Genomic DNA, 20,123 nt, shown 5'->3' with positions numbered 1-20,123 from the left:
AGAATCCAGCCTCGTGCCGGCGAGTGGCTGTACAATGCCCACAGAGCTCATCCGCGCGCCCTCCCCGCCCGGGGCTGCGGGCTCCCCTCGTGGAGTTGGCCGGCCTGCAGTGCTCCTGTGCGTGTCGACAGAGCTCTAGTTGTGAGCTGAACCCCTGCTACTGAAAAATGTGCAGCCACAGGAGCTGTGGACCAAAAAAAAAAATTATGTTTTTAAATCTTTAAATATCGTGTGGCTTAGAAACTTAGGACCGAAGTCCAAATTAGTACTGTGTGGCAAGAAAAGGGGGGCTGGGGGGGGATTCAGTCTGAAGCAATTACGTGCAAGCACATGCATGGGGTCTGGCCTATGACGGCAGCTGCCACTGACTTTCTTCTTCTCAAGAATGCAAATGATTAAGATAGATTAAATACCTACTTTGCTTGAATACTCTTGATAATGAGTTTCTTTCCTTCTTTTAAGGGTGTTTGATGTTGGCAGCTGATGGATCTTGAGTTAAATTGTTTTAATTCAGAACAGCACCATCTGTTGTTAGGATCTGCCGGCTCAAGACAGGAGGCAAGACACCACCGCTGAGAGCCAGTGAAGGTGAGAAGCAAATGGTGCAGATGTTGGCGCGGAGAGGTGGGTGGCAGGGTGGAGAGAGCACTGTGCGGGGAGTTCAGAGACTGCGATTCTTGCCTCACCTCGGCCTCTGAGTGCCCATGAGATCTGGGACTCGATTTCTTCTTCTACAAAACGGGAGACTGGCTTGAAGGTGGCGATGACGGTGACACTGGCATTCACGACTGGCAGCTACGATTCTTAGTGCGTGCTGTGTGCCTGGCACTGAGAGGAGAGCATTACACAAACGAACTCACCTATACCCTTTTGATACCTTGTTTAAACTCCTTATGCCCGAGAGTATGTGTACTAATGTTGTCCCCATTTCACAGCTGAGAAAATCGGACTCAGAGAGGTAAAGTCACTTGCCCAAGGTCACACAGCTAAGAGTGGGAAAGCCAAAATATGTGTCTGACTCTGGAGACTGCGCTTGTAACCAGGGTACCATGCTGCCCAGCAGCCACTTAAGAGCCTTCGAAGAGCCCTGGGATTCCTGCCCCTCCAGTATCCAGAGCCCAGTGGCCACAATCTGCCTTTGCTCTGAGTCCTCACTGAAGCAAAAGCCAAGGTAAGAGCTAAGCAATTCTGCTCCTGGAATCTTAGATCTGGGAGTGGACTCGGCTGCACCCGGCAGTACTGCAAGACAGGTCTCATTTCACTGGGCTCCACTTTCAGTCCACATCTGTGACCCGAACATTGAAATGAGTTGTAAAAATTAACAAAACCTGAGCTAGATCCAGTGGAAAATCCCCAGCATTTGATTTTTGAAAGGCTCGCTAAGTATCTTCCAAGATATGCTTATTCACTTGGAACCATGGCACTGACTGTATGAAAGGGGTGATGGTGTTCCCATTAATCGTGTGGACATTACCTCGACCAAGCCTAGATATGGGAACAAGTTAGGGGGGCCATCAGGTTACTTTGTGAGGGGCAAGGTAAGTTTTCTAGTAACATCTGAAGTGGGCAAATATAAACTCTCGGTAATAAAAGCACTACCTCCAAACAACTTGGATATACTCTTCAGAAATCTATACAATTAAAATTAGGAGATGAGGAGGACATCATACTCCCCAGAAAATGAGCAGATAGTACAGTGTTTCAAAAGAGAAAGGAAAAGTAACAGCCTACCAGAAGCTCAAGATTTAGGTGCTAGCATCAGAGTTATTTTTACTGCCAGACTCTGGGCAACTCGTTTAACCTTTAAGGCTCCATTTTCCCAGCTACCATCTTAAAAAAAGGGGGGGTGGGGTAGTAGGTAAAAATGTCTGCCTTCAGGAAATAATAAACTCAAAATTGGGAACACTGCATGGTGGGGTGCACTGGGGGAGCTGGAGGAGGAGGGGCTCAAGCACCTGGGCAGGAACTGTCCCCTGGCTTGGTTTCTTAAACTAGGAGTAGGTACGTAAGTATTCACTTTCTTATTATTTATGCATTTCAGTATGAATAGCTTCATAGTTTACATATAAAATCTTGCATAATTTCAAAAAGAAAAAGCTCTTCTGATTGCCCTGATGTGGAGAGCAAATGAAAACATATTCTATCAGAAAACAGTAAACGATGACTTCGATTAAAATTTAAGTTAACAGATTTAAAAAGGAATTCTAACGGTCAGTGCCGTAATTTATGATTCAGGAAAAAGAGTCTTGGCGTGACGGAACCAACATTCGACAGCACAGTGGACAGATACCAATAAGATAAATGAGAAACCATCCAACCGAAAGAAGGGCCAAAGCATGAATGAGCAAAGTGCAAACGAAGACACACTAATACCACTTCCTCCTGGGGAGCTGGCAGAGCTCTTCTTCCGTTAATATCCGGTATTGACAAAAATCACGGGAAATGGCATCTGCACACACTGTGGTCCAGGGTGTCAGCTGGGACTTATTTTCTTCCTCATAATTGCTATAATTTCCAAATTTCTGTAATAAACCTGTAACTTTCATCATTTAAAATTAAGTTTTTAAGTGACTCATGAGTTTACCAAAAGGAAAAAAGAAAAAAAAGACAAAGGGTGGACAGAGAGGCAGGAGAAGGGAAGGAGGGAGAAGAAAGCAGGAAAGGGGAGCCTGAGGCTTGGCTCCAGGCTCAGCAGCTGCGGGCCTGGCACAGGTCACTAGTTCTCCAGGCTCAGTTTTCTCCTCCATGAAAGAGGGACAACAATGCATATGTCAGAGTCGCTTCTAGGCTGAGAAATAACGTGAAGCACCCAGCACGGTGTCTGAGAGTTTTACAGGTGCACAACGAATGCTCTTTTTATTATCACTCCTATTTCTCACGGCCGCCACTTCTTCAGGGGTCTTTCATCAGAAACCCTGGAGGGAGAAGGGGCTGGTGCCCACGAGGTCTGTCCTCAGGGGCGATGAGAGAGGCAGGAGGATGATGCAGGCTTCCCCCATCCCCAGGGTGGCTGGTCTATTGGCAGCCTGTCTGCCCAATGCACCACATTTTTAGTTTGCAAGCTAACGTTGTTTCTAATTATCTGCTTTGCAGTTGGATCTGCTGACCTCACATCTGAAGGACAATCCTGTATCTGCTTAAATGATCAAAAACAGTGCACATTTTACCCACAAAGTCCATGGTTGGAAAATTACCTGTAGAACTGAGTCAAAATGAAGACACTCATTTAATTTGTTTCGCTTCTGGTCAGTTTTCATTTAACAAGAAGCATGCCATTAACAAGGTAAAAATAAAATTTATTTAATCCAGTGGAAATGCATTAAAAACAGGGAAAGGTTTTAATCGAAAGTGTTAGCTCATGCCACACACCAAAAGTAATTTTAGATCGATTAGAGTTAAAAGTATGCAATCAAGTCACAGAAAAACATGGGAAAAACAAGATGTGACCATCTCACAACTACTTTCTTCGTTTAAAAGAGACATGAGACAAAAAGAAAAAGACCCAACAGATTTGACTAAATAAATACTTTAAAACTTCTGTGGGTTAAAGAAATATATAACAAAATCTAAGGCAAGCAAATTGGGAAGAATATATACAAAAGCAAAAAACCTTAATAGTAATAATGTTAAAGAAAAACAATGAAAAATATTTGCACAAAGTATGCCAAGATATGTGTTCAAGAATATTCCCTGCAGCATATTTTTAAGTATAAAATAACTAGGCAACCTGTCTATCAATATGAAAAAGTAAAATATAGTGGTTATATCCATATAGTGGAAGAGCACATGTATGGTGTACATACATATGATCTATATGAAATATTACTGAACGAAAGAATTATAAGATGTTTAGTAAGATCCACTTCTGTTGTTGATTACACACACACACAGGAAAAGGTCCTAGAGAACTATTCATCAAGCTGTTAATGGTGGTTATATCAAAAAAAGGAAAAAAAAAAGTGGTTATATCTGAGTGGTAGGGGTAAAAGGATGGGAAGGAACCCCACCCTAGCCCTTCACTTTTTACTTTTTAGACCTCTGTGCTTGTTTGTTTTACAACAAACAGATATTACCTTACAATTCCCCAGAAAGCAATACTAAGGCAGCCACTCCCAACTACTTGTCAATATCTATTCTCCTTTACTTTCTTAGAAACAGAAGCCCAAGCTTTTAAACAGGAGCCACTGCTGCCCAGCCAGAAGACTATATTTCTCAGCAATCCTTGCATCTAGGTATAGCCAAGTGTCTAAGTTCTGACCAACAAACAAAATGTTCTGGCAGGTCCTGCGAAACCTTAAAAGCTCATGATGACTGCCCTCTGCTCCTTCTTCTTCCGGGTTGCTGCTAGGAATGAGAATGTGATGATGGCTGGAGCTCCAGCAGCCATACTGGACAACTTGGGAATGAAAGTTATGCATGGCAAAGCAGTAAGATAAACGGAACCTCGGTCCCTGACAATACGGAGCTCCCGTTACCAACCCTGGAATATTTTGAAAGGACTATGGCATCTACAGCCAAACCTGATCCTGATATAAATACACTTATATGTCTAAACTTAGCAAATTAATAGGCAATGATCTGAATTGACAAATAAAGAGAAGAAAAGAAATACACCTAGGAAATAATATAGAGGTGAAAGTTCAATCTCACTACTAATTAAGGAAATAAACAAACACAGTAAACTGCTGTGGTTCACCTATCAACTAAGTAAAGATGGGAATATTTTTGTCTTATTCTGACAATTTTTTCCAATACTCATCTTTTCACACACTGAAATGGGCCAACTGGTATTGCCATGGATTGTCAAGTGGTATAGTCATTTTGGAAAGCCAGCTGGTAATATGTACCAAGAGTGTTTTTAAAAATCCATACTGCATATCAGACCCAGGTAAGAGTGAGCATTCTCCACCCTGCCTCTCCACTGACTGCAGCTATGAAACCTGCACAGCACGTATGGAGCCGTTATCTGAGGAGTCTGAGAAGTAAACAGTAGCAGATGAATTAAGAAAGAAGACCAGAAGGCAAAGTACCACTGAACCAGGGATGAGTGAACCATCTGTTTACCCTCTAGTATCCCCCAGCCTGAACTCAACGCTGCCCCAAACTGGAAGTATGCATCTCTAGTTCTGGCTCAAAGAGTGGGAAGAGGGTTACCTAGTTCAGAGAGAGTGGGCAAAATCGTCAGCTGTTGGTTTTTTTCTCCTCTCCATTCTCTCACGTCCCAGCTCCTCAGCAATTGTAGCAGTGGTAGTGACAACAGCATTAGCAGCTGCGATGGGAAACCAAAAGGGCCTAAAATTTTGAGGGGAGGTAAATTTCCTCTCCAATCCGAAGAGCTGTAGACCAAAGGGAGTGGAGGAACATGCCCCCACCCTTTTATTCTCTCTCTGCCGTCCCATTACTTTGTCCCAAACGCAATAGTGAGAAACACATAGCAGGGCAGGGCAAATAAAGCCCCAGCTTTCTAGCCACGGACCAGAAAGGAGAGGCCCACAGAACCAGAAAGTAAGCGAGATGGCAGGAAAAGGCGTGCCTGGGGAAGCAAACTCCTAAAGTTGTTTATGAACTCCTGCACAAGCATGGGTTTGCCCCTGGAGAGCATAAAATACATTCTTACTTAACAACTCGACTACGGGATAGAGAATCACCAAGTCACAAACACTGAGTGGCATAAACATGAAACAGAATGGAATAGCCACAAAAAGCCTTTGAAAACAAAACACTGAAACCACAGCCCATTGAAGGCTGATCTGAACCTGCAGTCTAAAACCCAACAGGGTCGACTGCCTGCTAAAACAAAAACATCCATACTCGCCACAGAATTTAAACAGTTTCCTAACGTAATAATGAAAATGTCTAGGATACAATCCAACATTACTCGGCATATAAATGATGAGGAAAATTTCAATTCAAGTAGGTAAGGTAAACATACGACTACAAGATGACAGAGATGTTGGAATTTTCTGCCAAAGGCATTAAATGGCTATTATAAAAATGCTCCAACACGTAAGGGCAAACACTCTTGAAATGAATAGAAAACTAGAAAGTCTCAGCAAAGAAAGAGCAGATTCAAAGAAGAGCTAAATGGAATTTTCAGAAGTGAAGGACAGAAACACACACACACATATCTTAGACCACTTGGCACCTCTGCAGTAGTTCAACTGGTAACCTATAGTTTTATAATAAAGCCTGTCCAAATCCTGAAAAGTAAAAAAATCCATACCCTTTGACCCAATAAATCATACTTCAGGGGCTCTATTCTTAGAAAGTACTCCTAAGCAAAGATAAAACTTTGTGCATGAAGATGTTTATCCCATCAATATTTGTAACAGTGATAAACTAAATGTCCAATCTAATAGGGAAACAGTATGGGAAACTATGGTACATGTCCTGAATAGAATATTATAGTTTTTAAATTTTAAATTTTCTGAATACTACAGAATAATGTTACAATATCATTAAAAAAATTCTCGGGGTATAATGGGAAACGGGGTGGGGGTAGTTTTGATTGTATATGAAGAATGAATACAACAAAGCTAGACACAAAAACAGTTACCTAGGAAAAAAGACTAGAAGGAAAGAATATTAAAGTGTTAATGGTGCTAAACTAAGTAAAGGGATTATAGATGACTTTTTTTCTTCTTTCTGCTTCTCTGTTTTTCAGATTGGAAAAATAAGCACATATTACTTTGAAAATAATAATTAACTACTTCCTGCCTCCCCCGAAATTTTCCCTATCTTGCACTCTCAACATGATCTCTCAAGATACTAAGTCACATTACAGATTTTCCAACCAAAATTTTTCTCTCAGGATTGAAAAAATGTTTCTTGAATGCAGGAATCTCAGTTACTCTTGTTTCTAACCCTCCAGTCAAACACTTGGCAAGGAAAAATATTCCTACTGCTGATGGTTAATAAGTAATGTGAAATTATTCAGAACTACTCAAATCAGAACAGTCCTCCTTATTAGGAAAAAAATTTTTAATATGACACATTTGCAAGAACACCATTCCGAAGTAGCTTGGTCTCTATGGACAATTACAGAATGTCAAGCTGTCACACAGACGCCATTAATAACTAAACTGTTCTTTTGATTCCTCCTAACTTAAAGGTCCCCACCTTGCAAACTGTCAAGGAGGCCCCTTCCCCTCCATCTGTTCTACTGTACCAGGCTTAACATGAAAGGCCAACAGCAGAACCCCTCTGGGCCCGTCATCCTGGCCCTTCAACCACATGGATAAGCCAGCCCACTCGGTGGCCGCGGTCTGTCCTTCATCCGACACCCTGGTTACGGGGGAGGGGAGCAGGGATTGGCAGCATGCTGGGGTCTCATCACTCACGTTACAATTTCCAGAAGCAAAGCAGACCATTCCTAAACCAGAGAAAATTAGCTGTGACTAATTTTCAGGCTAAAAAATGCACACTGGGTTTCTGCCCTTTAAGCATTGGTGTAACCGCTTAGTTAATTAGAGATGTGCTGTTAAAAGCAAACAGCACCAAAGGACAGCACAGGGTCAACTCTGGTACCTGGGCAATTTGGTATCTTCTTCAATCTCCTTGAAATGTGATTAAGCATAACCTTTAAGAGTAGTGAATCACCAATCAATTTTGGTGAAACAATCTTGCATGGGACACAAGAGCGTGCCCTGTAGAGGGAGGAACCTACCATGGCAGCAGGGCCTAACCATCTCACTGTGCAGAAAAAGTTACCAAGATTTATCTCAATTGATTTTACTTGCAAGGAAAACACATCATAAAACTGCAACCTCAGCTGGACACTAAAGGTCGGTCTTGGCTTCTTGAAGGATGAACTTGATATCAATAGTTATTAGGACACATTCATACAAGATACACAGGAGAGATGGAAAGAAGATGCTGGTAATCCTACTTAATCCTGATGCGGCCCTAAATCAGGCTCTGCAGACTGTGGGAAAAATCAAGGAGAAACTTCAGTATTCCTGAGATGAGATTCTTTTTTTTTTTTTTTTTTTTTGCGGTACGCGGGCCTCTCACTGTTGTGGCCTCTCCCGTTGCGGAGCACAGGCTCCGGACACACAGGCTCAGCGGCCATGGCTCACGAGCCCAGCCGCCCCGCGGCATGTGGGATCCTCCCGGACCAGGGCACGAACCGGTGTCCCCTGCATCTGCAGGCAGACTCTCAACCACTGCGCCACCAGGGCAGCCCCTGAGATGAGATTCTGTGTGCATGTGCTCATCTTTGGAGCCAGAACAGCAGCAAAGTGGTGACTCTAGAGCCCCATGAAGGGAGACGTTGTGCAAGGGGCTGGAAGATCACCAGCGTCGATGCTTCCCTGCTCCTGCACTTCTCGGTGACAAGTGAGTGAGACCCGGTCCAGTGTCCAGCAGAGAACTAGGCCGGCCCAATCAGGAAAATATACACAATCACAGAACGTTGGGACCTGGACAGGACTTTACAATCAGAAAGGGCTGAGAAAGAAATACAGCAATTCGAGCACTCAGCAGCTGATACTTCATTTCTGCTCCACCAACTGTCGACTGTCGACAAGGCTGGTTCCCAGAACCCCACATTACCCTAACCACACATTCAATCCTCGGGAAAAGTAGAAAAGTGAAAACACTGCCAGAAAGAGATGGAGGCAATCCAAAGAGAGCAAGAAAAGGTAAAATTTCTTCAACAGAAACCAGAGTTGGGATGTGTGTGTGCACAGGTTTTACACGGCTTTAAAATAAAGTTATTCCTTTTTCTTAAACCTAACACCACAAAGTGTTCTTGAGCCCAAGAAACTGGAGGAATAAAATGTTTCTTACACTGTGGAACAGGCCTGATCATATTTATTACCAATTCAACAAACATCGGGGCATTACTTGTGATGTAATACAAATGGTACTTAACTACGAATCAGGAAACAAGGGGTCCAGTCACAAGCAGGTGACACGGGAAAGCACCCCAGAAGAGGTGAGGGCAGGTGGGCCTTTTGGGATAGGGAGGATCTGGGAAAAAGTGAGGAGCAAAGGATGTTTCAGAAGAGGCACAGTATCAGCAAAAGGGAAATGTGGAATCCAAGCTGACAGAAGACTGACTAGTCTGCCTACAGGAGGGTACACTTAGGGCGACAGACGGGAGAGGCAGCCAGGGCGGGCTGCGGTCGGAATGCCAGGCTAAGGAGGGCAGGGGTCACCATGGCTCACCACCCAGGACATCGCCGTGGCAGGAAGAAGGCAGGCCACAGGTGGCAATTTACAACCTGATTTTGGCTGCAAATGTCCAACAAGGGAAGCCACTGCAAGAGACAGGGTCCAGGCCGTGTCACACTCATGGGGAAGAGAACACTAGGAAGTCAATATAAATGACAGATGCGGAGTATCTTCCTTTGACAGTAAAAGATACTAACAGCAACAACTGTAGCAGAGTGCCTTCAAAGGACTCCTGGGTTGGATCGCTCACCGTTTCTCTGTAGGCAGGTCTGTACCCGGTAGCTCCCTGCAAGAAGCCCCTACCTCTCACACAGGCCTCCCCGCTCCCCACCCAAAGGAGCCCCACCCATCTGTTCCTAGCCTTTCATCCTGCTCTAGTGTGTCTTTAAAGCACTTCTTACTACCTGATGTTATCTACCTCTTGTATTTGTACGCCCCCCACCCCTACCGAGAACGCAAGCTCCATAGGGCAAGGACCTGAAGACTTTTTTCACTGCTATACTGACAACACCTAAGCATACGGTAGGCATTCGATACATATTGGATGAATGACTGAAAAGACTCAGTGATGGCCTCAATCAGCGTTTATCAATCATAACTTGTCCAAGGAAACCCTAGATTCAACACATACATACATATACACATATACATACATACACACACCCCCATGCACATATACCTCACCCGACACACACACGCTGCGGCCAGCACTCTAATCAATCTACCCTTTTCAACTGAAGTGTCAAGACAGTAGTTTTTATAATCAATCGTGAGATGCTTCCCAAATAATGTGTTCCCAGTAACAGTTAAAGTACACGAGACTGTCAATTATTTACTGATAAACAGATCAGATTCAAGGTTATCCCTCTAACATGTCTGCCACTCATTTGCATTTCAGTAAGCTTTGCTGAGTGAGAAAGAAAGGAGTAGAATTACAGCTGGCTGGTACATGGATTTCTAGAAGGATTAGCCCAAATGCCACATGTACTTGGTTCTAAAATCTGACAGTGTTGGGGAGAAGAGAGGGCTTGTCTTAGCCACAGACTGACACCCTTTAACTGAGGGTCGATTTCTTTCTCATCCCATCATTATAATACTTTTCAAAGACCTATGCCATCTCTTGCCCACATCCCTGAGCCAGACATCAAGACTGTGGAAATACGCACAGTTAAATTAAAAGGAGGGTTATAGCACTGGTCTATATGGCCCAGAGTTCTTTCCAGCCTCTAGATCTGTGTCACCCAATATAGTGGCCACTGGCCACATGTGACTACTTAATTTCAATTTTATTAAAAAAAATTAAAAACGGAGTCCCTCAGTTTACACTAGCCACACTCCAAGTTACATGACAATAATACATGGTACATGTCAACAGTTACAGGAGTAACCTAGAGGATGTTTCCATCATCACAGAAAGTGCTATTGGGCCTTCTGAATTCCTAAAATGAGTATGTCACGTGCCAGACGAACTGCAGTGGAGGCGCCTGAAGCGCCCGAGCAGGCTCTTCCCTCGCCATCTTAACCGCGACGGGCATTCAGCTTATGATCAATTGTGCAAAAGAGGAACCATAAAATAAAACAAACTGTGGTCCAGGAAAAAGGGCAACAGGAGAGAGTAACAGGGCTACCACTCACTTTCTGACTTATTTCATCCAGCCCTAGCATTAGCTTGGCCGAGATACGCGCGCGCTGCACACAGCAAAGCTGTCACAAGCAGAGATGGATGCGGCCACACAGAAAAGGGACCGTGAGGGAGGAAACCAGCAACGGCGAGTACCCAGATCTCTTGACTCCAGGAGAGTTGCCTTAAGACAGTTTTATTCTTTTACATTTCCTTTAAAAGGGGTCAGCTATTTGTCTGCAAACTTCTGCTTCACAAGCAAAACCAAAACATCTTGGAGAAGGGCTGACGTTTAATCTGCAAACAGTCCCTTTTTTGAGGTTTCATAATGAAAGATTAATTCCACACAGTGGCTATCTAGTGGTCATGCACTGAGTGTGTTTTTTTTTTTTTAAATATACAATGGCTCTCAGGTTAAAGCCTAATAACTCTGCGCGTAAGTAACATCTCAAAGGTAAGACTTCAATATACACGCAATGAGAAAAAAAAAAAAAAATCTCTCCATAACAAAACCCAGTCAAACTTAGGAGCAGTGAGATTCTCCACACCACACTCCAGGTCAAGCGAAATTACTGCTCCATCCTGTTCTTTATGAATCGGCCCCTTAATAATTCCATGGAAAGGTGGCTCAGAAACCTGTTAGTGAGCTAGGCTATAAAGAAAAACACAGTAAGGAAAAGAAAGTAATAGGGCGGGAGGTGCTAATTTCTTTACACTAAGCACCAAAGATCTGAATACAGACGGGGGCTTCTGGGGAAGTGGGGGAAATAGGCAGGTTGGTTAGAGGAAAATCTTTCCTTCTTATACACACGGACACGGACACTCTAGTGAGTGCTTACTACATGCCAAACCCTACAGGGAGTAACCCATAGATATTATCTCAATCCTCAAAATAACTCAATGAGGAGGACACTATTACCCCAATTTACATGCGAAAACTGAGGCACAGAGACATTAAGCAACATGGCAGAAGTCACACAGCCAGGAAATGGCAGAAGCAGGCTATGAACCCAGAAAGCCAGGTTCTAGAACGCAAGCTTGAAACTCTGGTGCCACAATCCCGATGTTACTGCTCTGCTTCCTCCTACTGTTCTCCTTTGTGTGCGTTATGTTCCAGGCAAACCAGTCGAGTCTCATTAGCAGAAGACAGAGTTCACCAAAGTGTGTAAGATGGTGTCTACCAGCTGAGTCCTGGGCTGTTCCCAGGTGAACACTGTTTTTCACATTAGTAGCTCTGTATTACAATGTCTATTAGAAAACCCATACATAATTAATCATTAAAGAAGTCACAAAGTTTCCTTTTCAAAGAAAATATATTAAGGAAAAAAGTTAATCTATTTAAAAGGTATCAAGTAATCAAAAGTAAAAATGATATGGGGAGAAGAAGGTGGTATGGTAATCTCATTTTTTCAGATTGGCAAGTTCAGAAACCTAGTTTTTTAGCACCTTAATTTTTTTTTTTTTTTAAACATTTGCTCACACTGCCCTTTCCACCTGGAATGTTCTTCCCATTTTCTTCCCCACCCTCCATGTCCGCCTGTCAAAAGCACAGACATCTTTCAGCAGCAGGTCAACACCGCCCGCCACCCCCCCGCCCCCAGTCTTCTTCAGGGTGTACTGACCAGGGTCGTCTCCTCCAAAAGGCCCTCAGAGGCCCCCTGAGCCTTCCCGGTGTGGTTGTGGCCCTCTGCTCTGTACCCCGCGGATGTGTCCTGCTCACCGCTCACTGCACCGGAAGGCTTACGAAGGCGGCCTGGTCTTCTCCGGGGCCCCACAGGGTCCAGCACACAAGGCCCTCCAGAAACACATCCTAAAGGATCATGCTGGGGCCGTGCAGAGCATTCTCAGGAGACGAGATCAGGTACTCCCCACTTCCGTCAACAAAGCAGAAAAGGCGCAAAAGAGCTGTGTTCCAAATACTTCCTGAAACAGAAGACTCCGGCAGAAAGGTCGGGAGCCCAAGCTATAAAGAACTGGAGATTATTTTGTCACTAATGCTCGTCAAGTTTGACTGCAAGTCTGCGGGCCTAAACCAGGACTGAGCTTTCTGTAAGTCCTCCACAATGTGCCTCACCTTCTGTGAGAACTTTATAAACAAAATACAGTAATTAACCTTGGGACCACTGAAAACCACATGTACAACCAGACAAAATTAATATTTACAAGATCGAACAGGACAGCAAAGACGATTAAATCAACAAGGATTCAGATGTGGGTCAACTCAGACTCCAAACCACAAATGCAACCTGCTGCTAGGATGCCTTCCACTCACTCACAGCACTGCTAAGCTGCTTCCAAGACAGAATGCTAGGAAGGGAAAGGCATGTGGACTAATATTACACCAATGGAGGGAGGACTCCTCATTACCCACGCGTTCACTGGGTCAACAGAGCAGCCAGAACCACTAAATCCACAGAGAGTGCAAAAGTCTCATTTTAGTCAAGCCTCCATCACGACGCAATTGTAACGAGTAGTCCTGCTAAGAAAAGGAGCTATTTATTAAGCCCTTATTATATGTCAGGCACCACTGTAAGTGCTGCAGGCATCTGAATTCACAGAAGCCACACAACACCCCAGTGGGGAGGCTGTTATGCTTAGGCCCCCTTCGCAGATGAGGAAGCGTGGAGGGGCTCGTCACTCAGCCCCAGGACACCCAGGAAGGACTTGGCAGAGAGGCAGGGCTTGAAGCTGGCATCAGACAGAGCCCAAGTGCTCAATCATCGTGTCATATTCTGCGTATCTAGCTTTGCAGTTTTACCCTCAAACATAACTGACATAACATTTGCTCCCATTTCCACCACGATAATTATGGCATATTGTTTATTTTATGCCTTCATTAAGTAGGACAGATAATGGCCGTTTTTACAGCTCATTATTAGTCCTACAACGCACACTGCTCCTGTGAGAAACAAAGATTAATCTTCCTACATCTGCACGGACTCCTGGTTGGGGCCGTCACGACAGCGAAAAGGAGGAGCCGACCTCAACCTCATCAGCGGACGCCCTGGTAAACGCTCACATGGCGACCCATCCCCCGTCCCAGCGATTACATGAGAATTGCTGGGTGAAAACATCCCCAACTTCCAAGCAGGCATGAGCCATTTCAGAAAAGCAACTTTCTGACTTTCAGAGTAAGAGAGGAAGGCATAGCCATGGTCCCCGAGGACTCATGACGTGCAGAGGAAGCTTCTGACTGGCTCAGCATGACTCCTTCCTCTAAGACCTGTCCGCCCCAACTCCATGGGCACATTCATTGGACCAGAACAGTCAGCTGACTCCAGATTGCCTCATGGAAAGTGGAACTGCAAGGCTCTTCGTCCAGCCCCTACTGCTCACATCAACTGAGGTGATGTAAACACCAAGGCCATGAAGCTGTCTTGCTCGACCGAGAGCACCCACCTGCAGACAAAAAAGCCTGATGGAGACACACAAAGAGCCAGGGACAAGGGACCATGAGTCCTAGAGTGCCAAGACAGGCAGAGGCGCTGCTCTGGTTCCTGACGTCTTTCTGGTTCTCAGCGCCATCCCCCTGGAAGCCCTGGCTCCATTTCCTGCCTGCTGGTCCCATAAAACACCCAATAAATGCCCCCCTTTTGCTTATTTTCCTTGAAATCAGATAAGCCTAGAAAAGGTAAATGTAAACATTAGCCTGGTCACGTGAGGTGACCCTCAGCCACCCCCATTAAGCAGGACCATTTAAAGCGCTGGGGCTTGTTTGGGCCTCATCCACCTCTAAGGGGAGAGAGGGGGGTGGGATCATGGAAGGAGCCCCGGGCTCGGCCATCTCAGCGTTCAGGCAAACCTGCCTTTGCACCAGCAAGCAAGCAGGGACCACCATGTTCAACTGGCCTGATCTGCAAGTCTCTGGGAGGTCCAAATGTGATCATGGATGGGACTCTGGGCTGTGCTCTGCTGTGAGCAATTTCTCCAGGAGTGCTAGGTGTGCCTTAAAGAGGGAACACAGAGCTGGGCACTTAAATATTCTCCTGCGTTTGTAGCCAGTTTCCTTCTGCCTGAAATAATCAGGAATAACTTAGGTGGGACCTCAGTAAACTTCATTTTCTTTAGGATAAATATAAGCACGTGGCAAAGCCAATGGGAAGCCAGAATTTCAATTTCTCAGATATTAAATTAGCCAGTGACTAGAAAATTCTGCATATATCTGGGATTTTCTAGCAGGCGGTCCTAAACATTACTCATCAAAGTGAAAAGACTCCCTGAGTTTAGGACTCATAAGCCCCCTGACGGCAGAAAACCAAGTTTATCTTTCTTCAAGATGCTGAATAATCGATGTCCCCCTCCACTTTCTCAGCCCCTCCTTGACAACAAGGATGAAGTTGTCACCCCTATGGCCTCCAGTGAGGCAACAAATACAATGGAATATTCTGTGTTCAAGGGAAAAAATATGAAAAGTGACAATCCTATTTTTTTAACGTTAAGAATTTTATGAGACTTAGCCACCAGCTTAAAAGTAAAATCTTAATATATCAGGCTGAATGAAATATGTTGATCATATGAGCTCATTCGAAAGTCACACATAAAAAGCATGATACAATATGCATTATAAGGATTCCGGTCCCCTCTTCCTACTGCATAGAGAGGCAAAGTGCATTACTTTTTTTTTTTAGCAACTGGAAGGTCATGTAAAGGACACTGACAAAAATGTCCGGGCCCTCCAAATCCACATCTCTACAACGTCAGTGAAAATGCATCAAAAGCTAAGGATTTTGCAACCAGCCCCATTATCAATACACCATATTTCATTTATCCTAAAACCTTCTGAAATCAAGATACACCTGAAAATTATCTCTGGCAGCGCTCTTTCTCGTGTTTTCTCGGTGCGTCTTACAATCAATGGCATCTCACGGTCAATAAAACAGAAGCTATTTGGGGAAGGCTCCACCCCTCACAATTCACACCACCTTCCCAGCCCTGAAAAGCACTAACAAACCCACAAACTCTAGCCGCATTCTGGAAATCCCGCTTTATCTGAAAGGATGAAGCAACAGCAGTGGCTAGATGTCCTCACTACATCAGAGAGAAATGAAACGTAACTCCCATGCAAGGATCAGAGAGAACAGCTCTCCACAAGTCAAACAAGACCTCTGGGATCAGAAGCCAAACAAGTGTTTTTCCTTTCTTAAAAGCTTCTAACTAGAGTATTCACTTTGGAGAGAGGCTCCTATCTCAGGGAGGGTAGGAGGGGAAAGAATCACCCTCAGAATGACTTCAGTGAAGAGCTTACAGACCAGCACGGGGCTCGGTTCAAGGGAGACAAGCTTCAAGTTTAAACAGTAATTTGTGCATAATTATCCTCACAGGTTGATACAAGATAGTTAGATTAAATAAATTAATCAAAGTACAAATTGTGCTGGCAAGCTCCAGCGTCTGGCTTCTCCTAAGGCCAACTTGCCAGCAGCACCAGGGCTGCGTTTCACAGCCCCCAAATCAGAGCTGGCAGGTGACGGGGGCAGGAGAGAGGCAGTCACACTCCCAAGCAGGGGAGCCAAGGTGACAATCAGAGGGGCGGGCAGAGGGAGGGCTCCGCTGAGCTGTAACAGTGGAAGCCTTAAACACAAGATCCATTACAGCCCGAACACCCACAGCCATTTACACATCACGGTTGGAAATAAATCCTCGGGAAAGCAAATTTCAAGGGGAAGCAGCCATTAATACGCCTTGCCCAAAGCCCAGCTCAAGTCAGATCTCTTGTCTGCCAAGAGGTGTGACCGGGACGCTCTCTTTCTCTCACCGGACCCCCTCACTTGGAAGTCAGGTTATTATCAATATATTAGGATCAATGCTAATCTATTCCATTAGCATACTCCTAAGAACTAACATTTATTGAGCCCTGGGCAAAGTTCTTTACTTAATGCTGGTAACCCAAGGAGGTAAGAACTATTATGATTCCCATTTAAAAGATGTGGAAACTGAGACTCAAGGACCAAGGGACCTGCCCAAGGTCACCCAGTGAACAAACCACAGAGCCTGGGATCAATCTAGATACATAGCTACACTGTCAGGGGAGGAGAGGAGGTTCAAGGTAGAAAAAATATTATCAAAGGAACGAAAACTGTTTCCATTTCTTTGTAAAAGATTAATTGATTTGCATGAACATGATCCCATGTGTAGAGATTCGTGGTAGAATTAGTAAGCGGGTCCCTGCTATGAGGTGAAGTAGCAGCGACCCACAATCTGGCAGAAACACAAACCCATGGCCACCGGCACATAGACACAGCCCAAAGAAGCTGGGTCAAAGGAACAAGGGAGAAGTGTTGACAGAAAAGTTGTAAAACACCACCTTGATCTTTTCGGCTGTCAGCTCCATCTATACCCATCAAGCCAACTGATAAACATCTTTCTTTGCAGTTGGTGGGAGAACAAGCACACAGGGACAGCATCCGTTGCTGCCCTCCGACTGGGACCCCTGCACAGTCCCATTCAATGGCCACGTCTCTCTGGAAACTTCATCAGAGTGTCACCCTTTCTGAGCTTCTCTGCAGGAAACCCTATGCACTCTCCACCCGTCACACTCCATTACTCAGCTTCCAAATTCAACTTTCAAACAAACTGTCTCAAACATCTCCTATTTTCTTTCAGAGGAAGGCATGCACGAGCTTTGCCTTTGTGTCCTGTCACCCCAAGCTCCAGATAATACAGTCACCCCTCATCTACAAAGGACTGATACAAGACTCTTTCTGCAACACTGAAAGATACTTTAGGAAAGAAAGCACAGGCAGGAGGAGAGGGACCACGGGAAGGAGGGACAAGGAATGGGCAAAGCCGTGAGGGATGGAGGCTGAACCTGGACTCGGGGAAGAAGTCCTCAAATCACAAAGTGAGCCAAGGCTAAAAAGACTGAAGGCGCCTGGTTCACAGCACACTCCTGCAGCCGTGCCCCACGAGGTTCTAGGGCTTGGCTTCGGGAGGGTCTGTCCAGCCCACCGCAGTCAGAGCTGGAGGTGAGGTTGTAGACATAAAAATAACAATACTCCTGGGGACTTCCCCGGTGGTCCAGTGAGTAAGACTCTGCACTCCCAATGAAGGGGGACTGGGTTCGACCTCTGGTCAGGAAACTAGATCCTGCATGCATGCTGCAACTAAGAGTCCACGTGCCGCAACGAAGATCCCTCGTGCCACAACTAAGACCTGGCGCAGCCTAAATAAATTTTTAAAAAATAAATTAAAAAATAACAATGCTCCTAGACCTCTTGATGTTTGTTACAAGACTGTGCTTTTTATACTTATGCTGGTAGTAGGTTGCAAATGAAGTTTGATGTGGCAGACTTTTAAACTATATTGTTTTAGCTTAAATATTCTATACTTTAAAAAAATTTTTTATAAATTTATTTATTTATTTATTTTTGGCTGCATTCGGTCTTCGTTGCTGCACACGGGCTTTCTCTAGCTGCAGCGAGTGGGGGCTACTCTTCGTTGTGGTGTGCAGGCTTCTCACTGCAGTGGCTTCTCTTGCTGCGGAGCACGGGCTCTAGGCGCACGGACTTCAGTAGTTGTGGCACGTGGGCTTCAGTAGTTGTGGCTCGTGGGCTCCAGAGCGCAGGCTCAGTGGTGTGGCGCACGGGCTTAGCTGCTCCGCGGCAAGTGGTATCTTCCCGGACCTGGGATCGAACTCGTGTCCCCTGCATTGGCAGGCGGATTCTTAATCAATGAGCCGCCAGGAAAGTCCCTGAATATTCTATAATAAGCTTTTATAAAGTATAACATGCTAAATCACTACAAAATTTGTTGTACTGTAAGAAGGGTGTAAATAGTTTATTAATAAAATGCTCTGTATGCAAATTTAAAAGAAAAAGAAAAAACCAATACTCCTCTCTCTGTGGCAGTGGTGCTTGAACTTGTGGGGGCCACAGACCCCTGAAAGGACCTTGATGAAAGCTGAGGATTATTCTCCTGAAAACTGGACCTACATACATTCAGGACCCAACAGAAGTTTGACCGCAGACCCCAAATTAAGGACTCTTAACTTTTGTGAGCTACTTTTTGACGACATATATTTTATCAAACAAAAACAGGCAAGCAGCAATCAGGGTGGGAGGGAGTGGACAACCGACAGGCACAGAATATATATAATTCAATGCCCCCTCCAATCAAATGCTTAAATTATTTCTATGACATCTCGGCCACATGCCAGCAGAGGCCGCAGGAATGGATGAGTACTGTTGTGACGACCAAGATCAGAGATCATTTCTACGGTCCTGAAGCTTTGGGGAGCTAAGTTATGTTTTAGCAACTCAAATTTAAAGATAACAACAACAAAACCCTGAAAATATGACATAATATAGCTAAATTAGGGAATTACAATTCACATAAGAAATTCTCCTTTGCCAGCCCACATATATATATTTAAAATGAGATTACAGACAATGACCTTTGTGACTATAAAAATGCTTGGGGTCACAGATCTCATAGACAGTTAGTAAACTTTTGGAAGTTTGTATCCAAAGATTTTACGTAAAAGAAGAGCCATTTTCTAACAACGCCCCCGTTATAAAGACACCACCATGTTCTCCAAACAGAAAGCAATTGCCCTGCATCTGTGCCACTGAGACAGCAAAGGCACACTAGAGAATAAAAGGATCTGAAGTCGGATGATCCGTGCCTCTTCCCGGGCATTTACAACCCGCTGGCCTGGGGCAGGTCTCTTAACTTTTAGGAATCTGAGCTCCCCCTTCAGTAAAATAAGGCTAAGACGCAGAGTTATTATGATGATGAGGACAGTGACAAGAATGATGGTAACTAACACATACCAGCCCTCTTCTGAGCCCCTGCATATACTAAGCTTTTGATCTTCACAACAGCCCTGAGGGAGGAAACTGTCATCAACCTCATTTTACAGATCAGAGAACAGGAGTAAGTTGCCCAAGGTCACAAGTAGTAAAGAGAAGAAGCAGAACTTGAACCCAGGCAGGCAATCTGGTTCCAGAGCTCCTGCTTTTATCACCACGCTACACAGCCTCTCCGGCTGGATGATATGATGAACGCTTCCACACTTTAGAGACTGTAAAGTGCTGAAACAGGGACTTCCCTGGTGGCCCAGTGGTTAGGACTCCACACTTCTACTGCCGAGGGCCTGGGTTCGATCCCTAGTTGGAGAACTAAGATCCTGCAAGCCGCGAAGCACAGCCAAAAAAATAAAGTGCTGAAATACAATATAAGACACTTCTGCAACGTTCACTGTCTCCTTTCTTTGCCCTTTTCATATCTGCCTCAAAATAAGATAATCTGCCTTCTGTTTGTATCCCCAAACTAGTTTAAAAGAAAAGACAAAAAAACCCCTTAATATTCATTACCCTTCAGTAAGTCA

General features: G+C 44.6%; 1 protein-coding gene across 5 annotated transcripts in view; it reads right to left on the bottom strand.

Annotated features, from left to right (window-relative positions):
* Nucleotides 1-20,123, bottom strand: part of MED27 (mediator complex subunit 27) — a 195,694-nt gene that overhangs the window by 159,347 nt on the left and 16,224 nt on the right. The window contains exon 3 of one of the 5 annotated variants that reach the window (XM_067742889.1): nucleotides 18,129-18,438. The exons of the other annotated variants lie outside the window; for them this stretch is intronic. Within the exon in view, the coding sequence (XP_067598990.1) occupies nucleotides 18,223-18,438 (216 nt within the window). The 3' untranslated portion in view covers nucleotides 18,129-18,222. Of the gene's footprint in view, nucleotides 1-18,128; nucleotides 18,439-20,123 lie in introns of those variants that run through there. 5 annotated transcript variants of the gene reach the window in all.

The sequence above is a fragment of the Pseudorca crassidens genome, chromosome 7 (assembly GCF_039906515.1).
Source record: "Pseudorca crassidens isolate mPseCra1 chromosome 7, mPseCra1.hap1, whole genome shotgun sequence".
NCBI classification, from domain to species: Eukaryota; Metazoa; Chordata; class Mammalia; order Artiodactyla; family Delphinidae; genus Pseudorca; species Pseudorca crassidens.
This window is presented reverse-complemented; position numbering and strand designations above follow the sequence as displayed.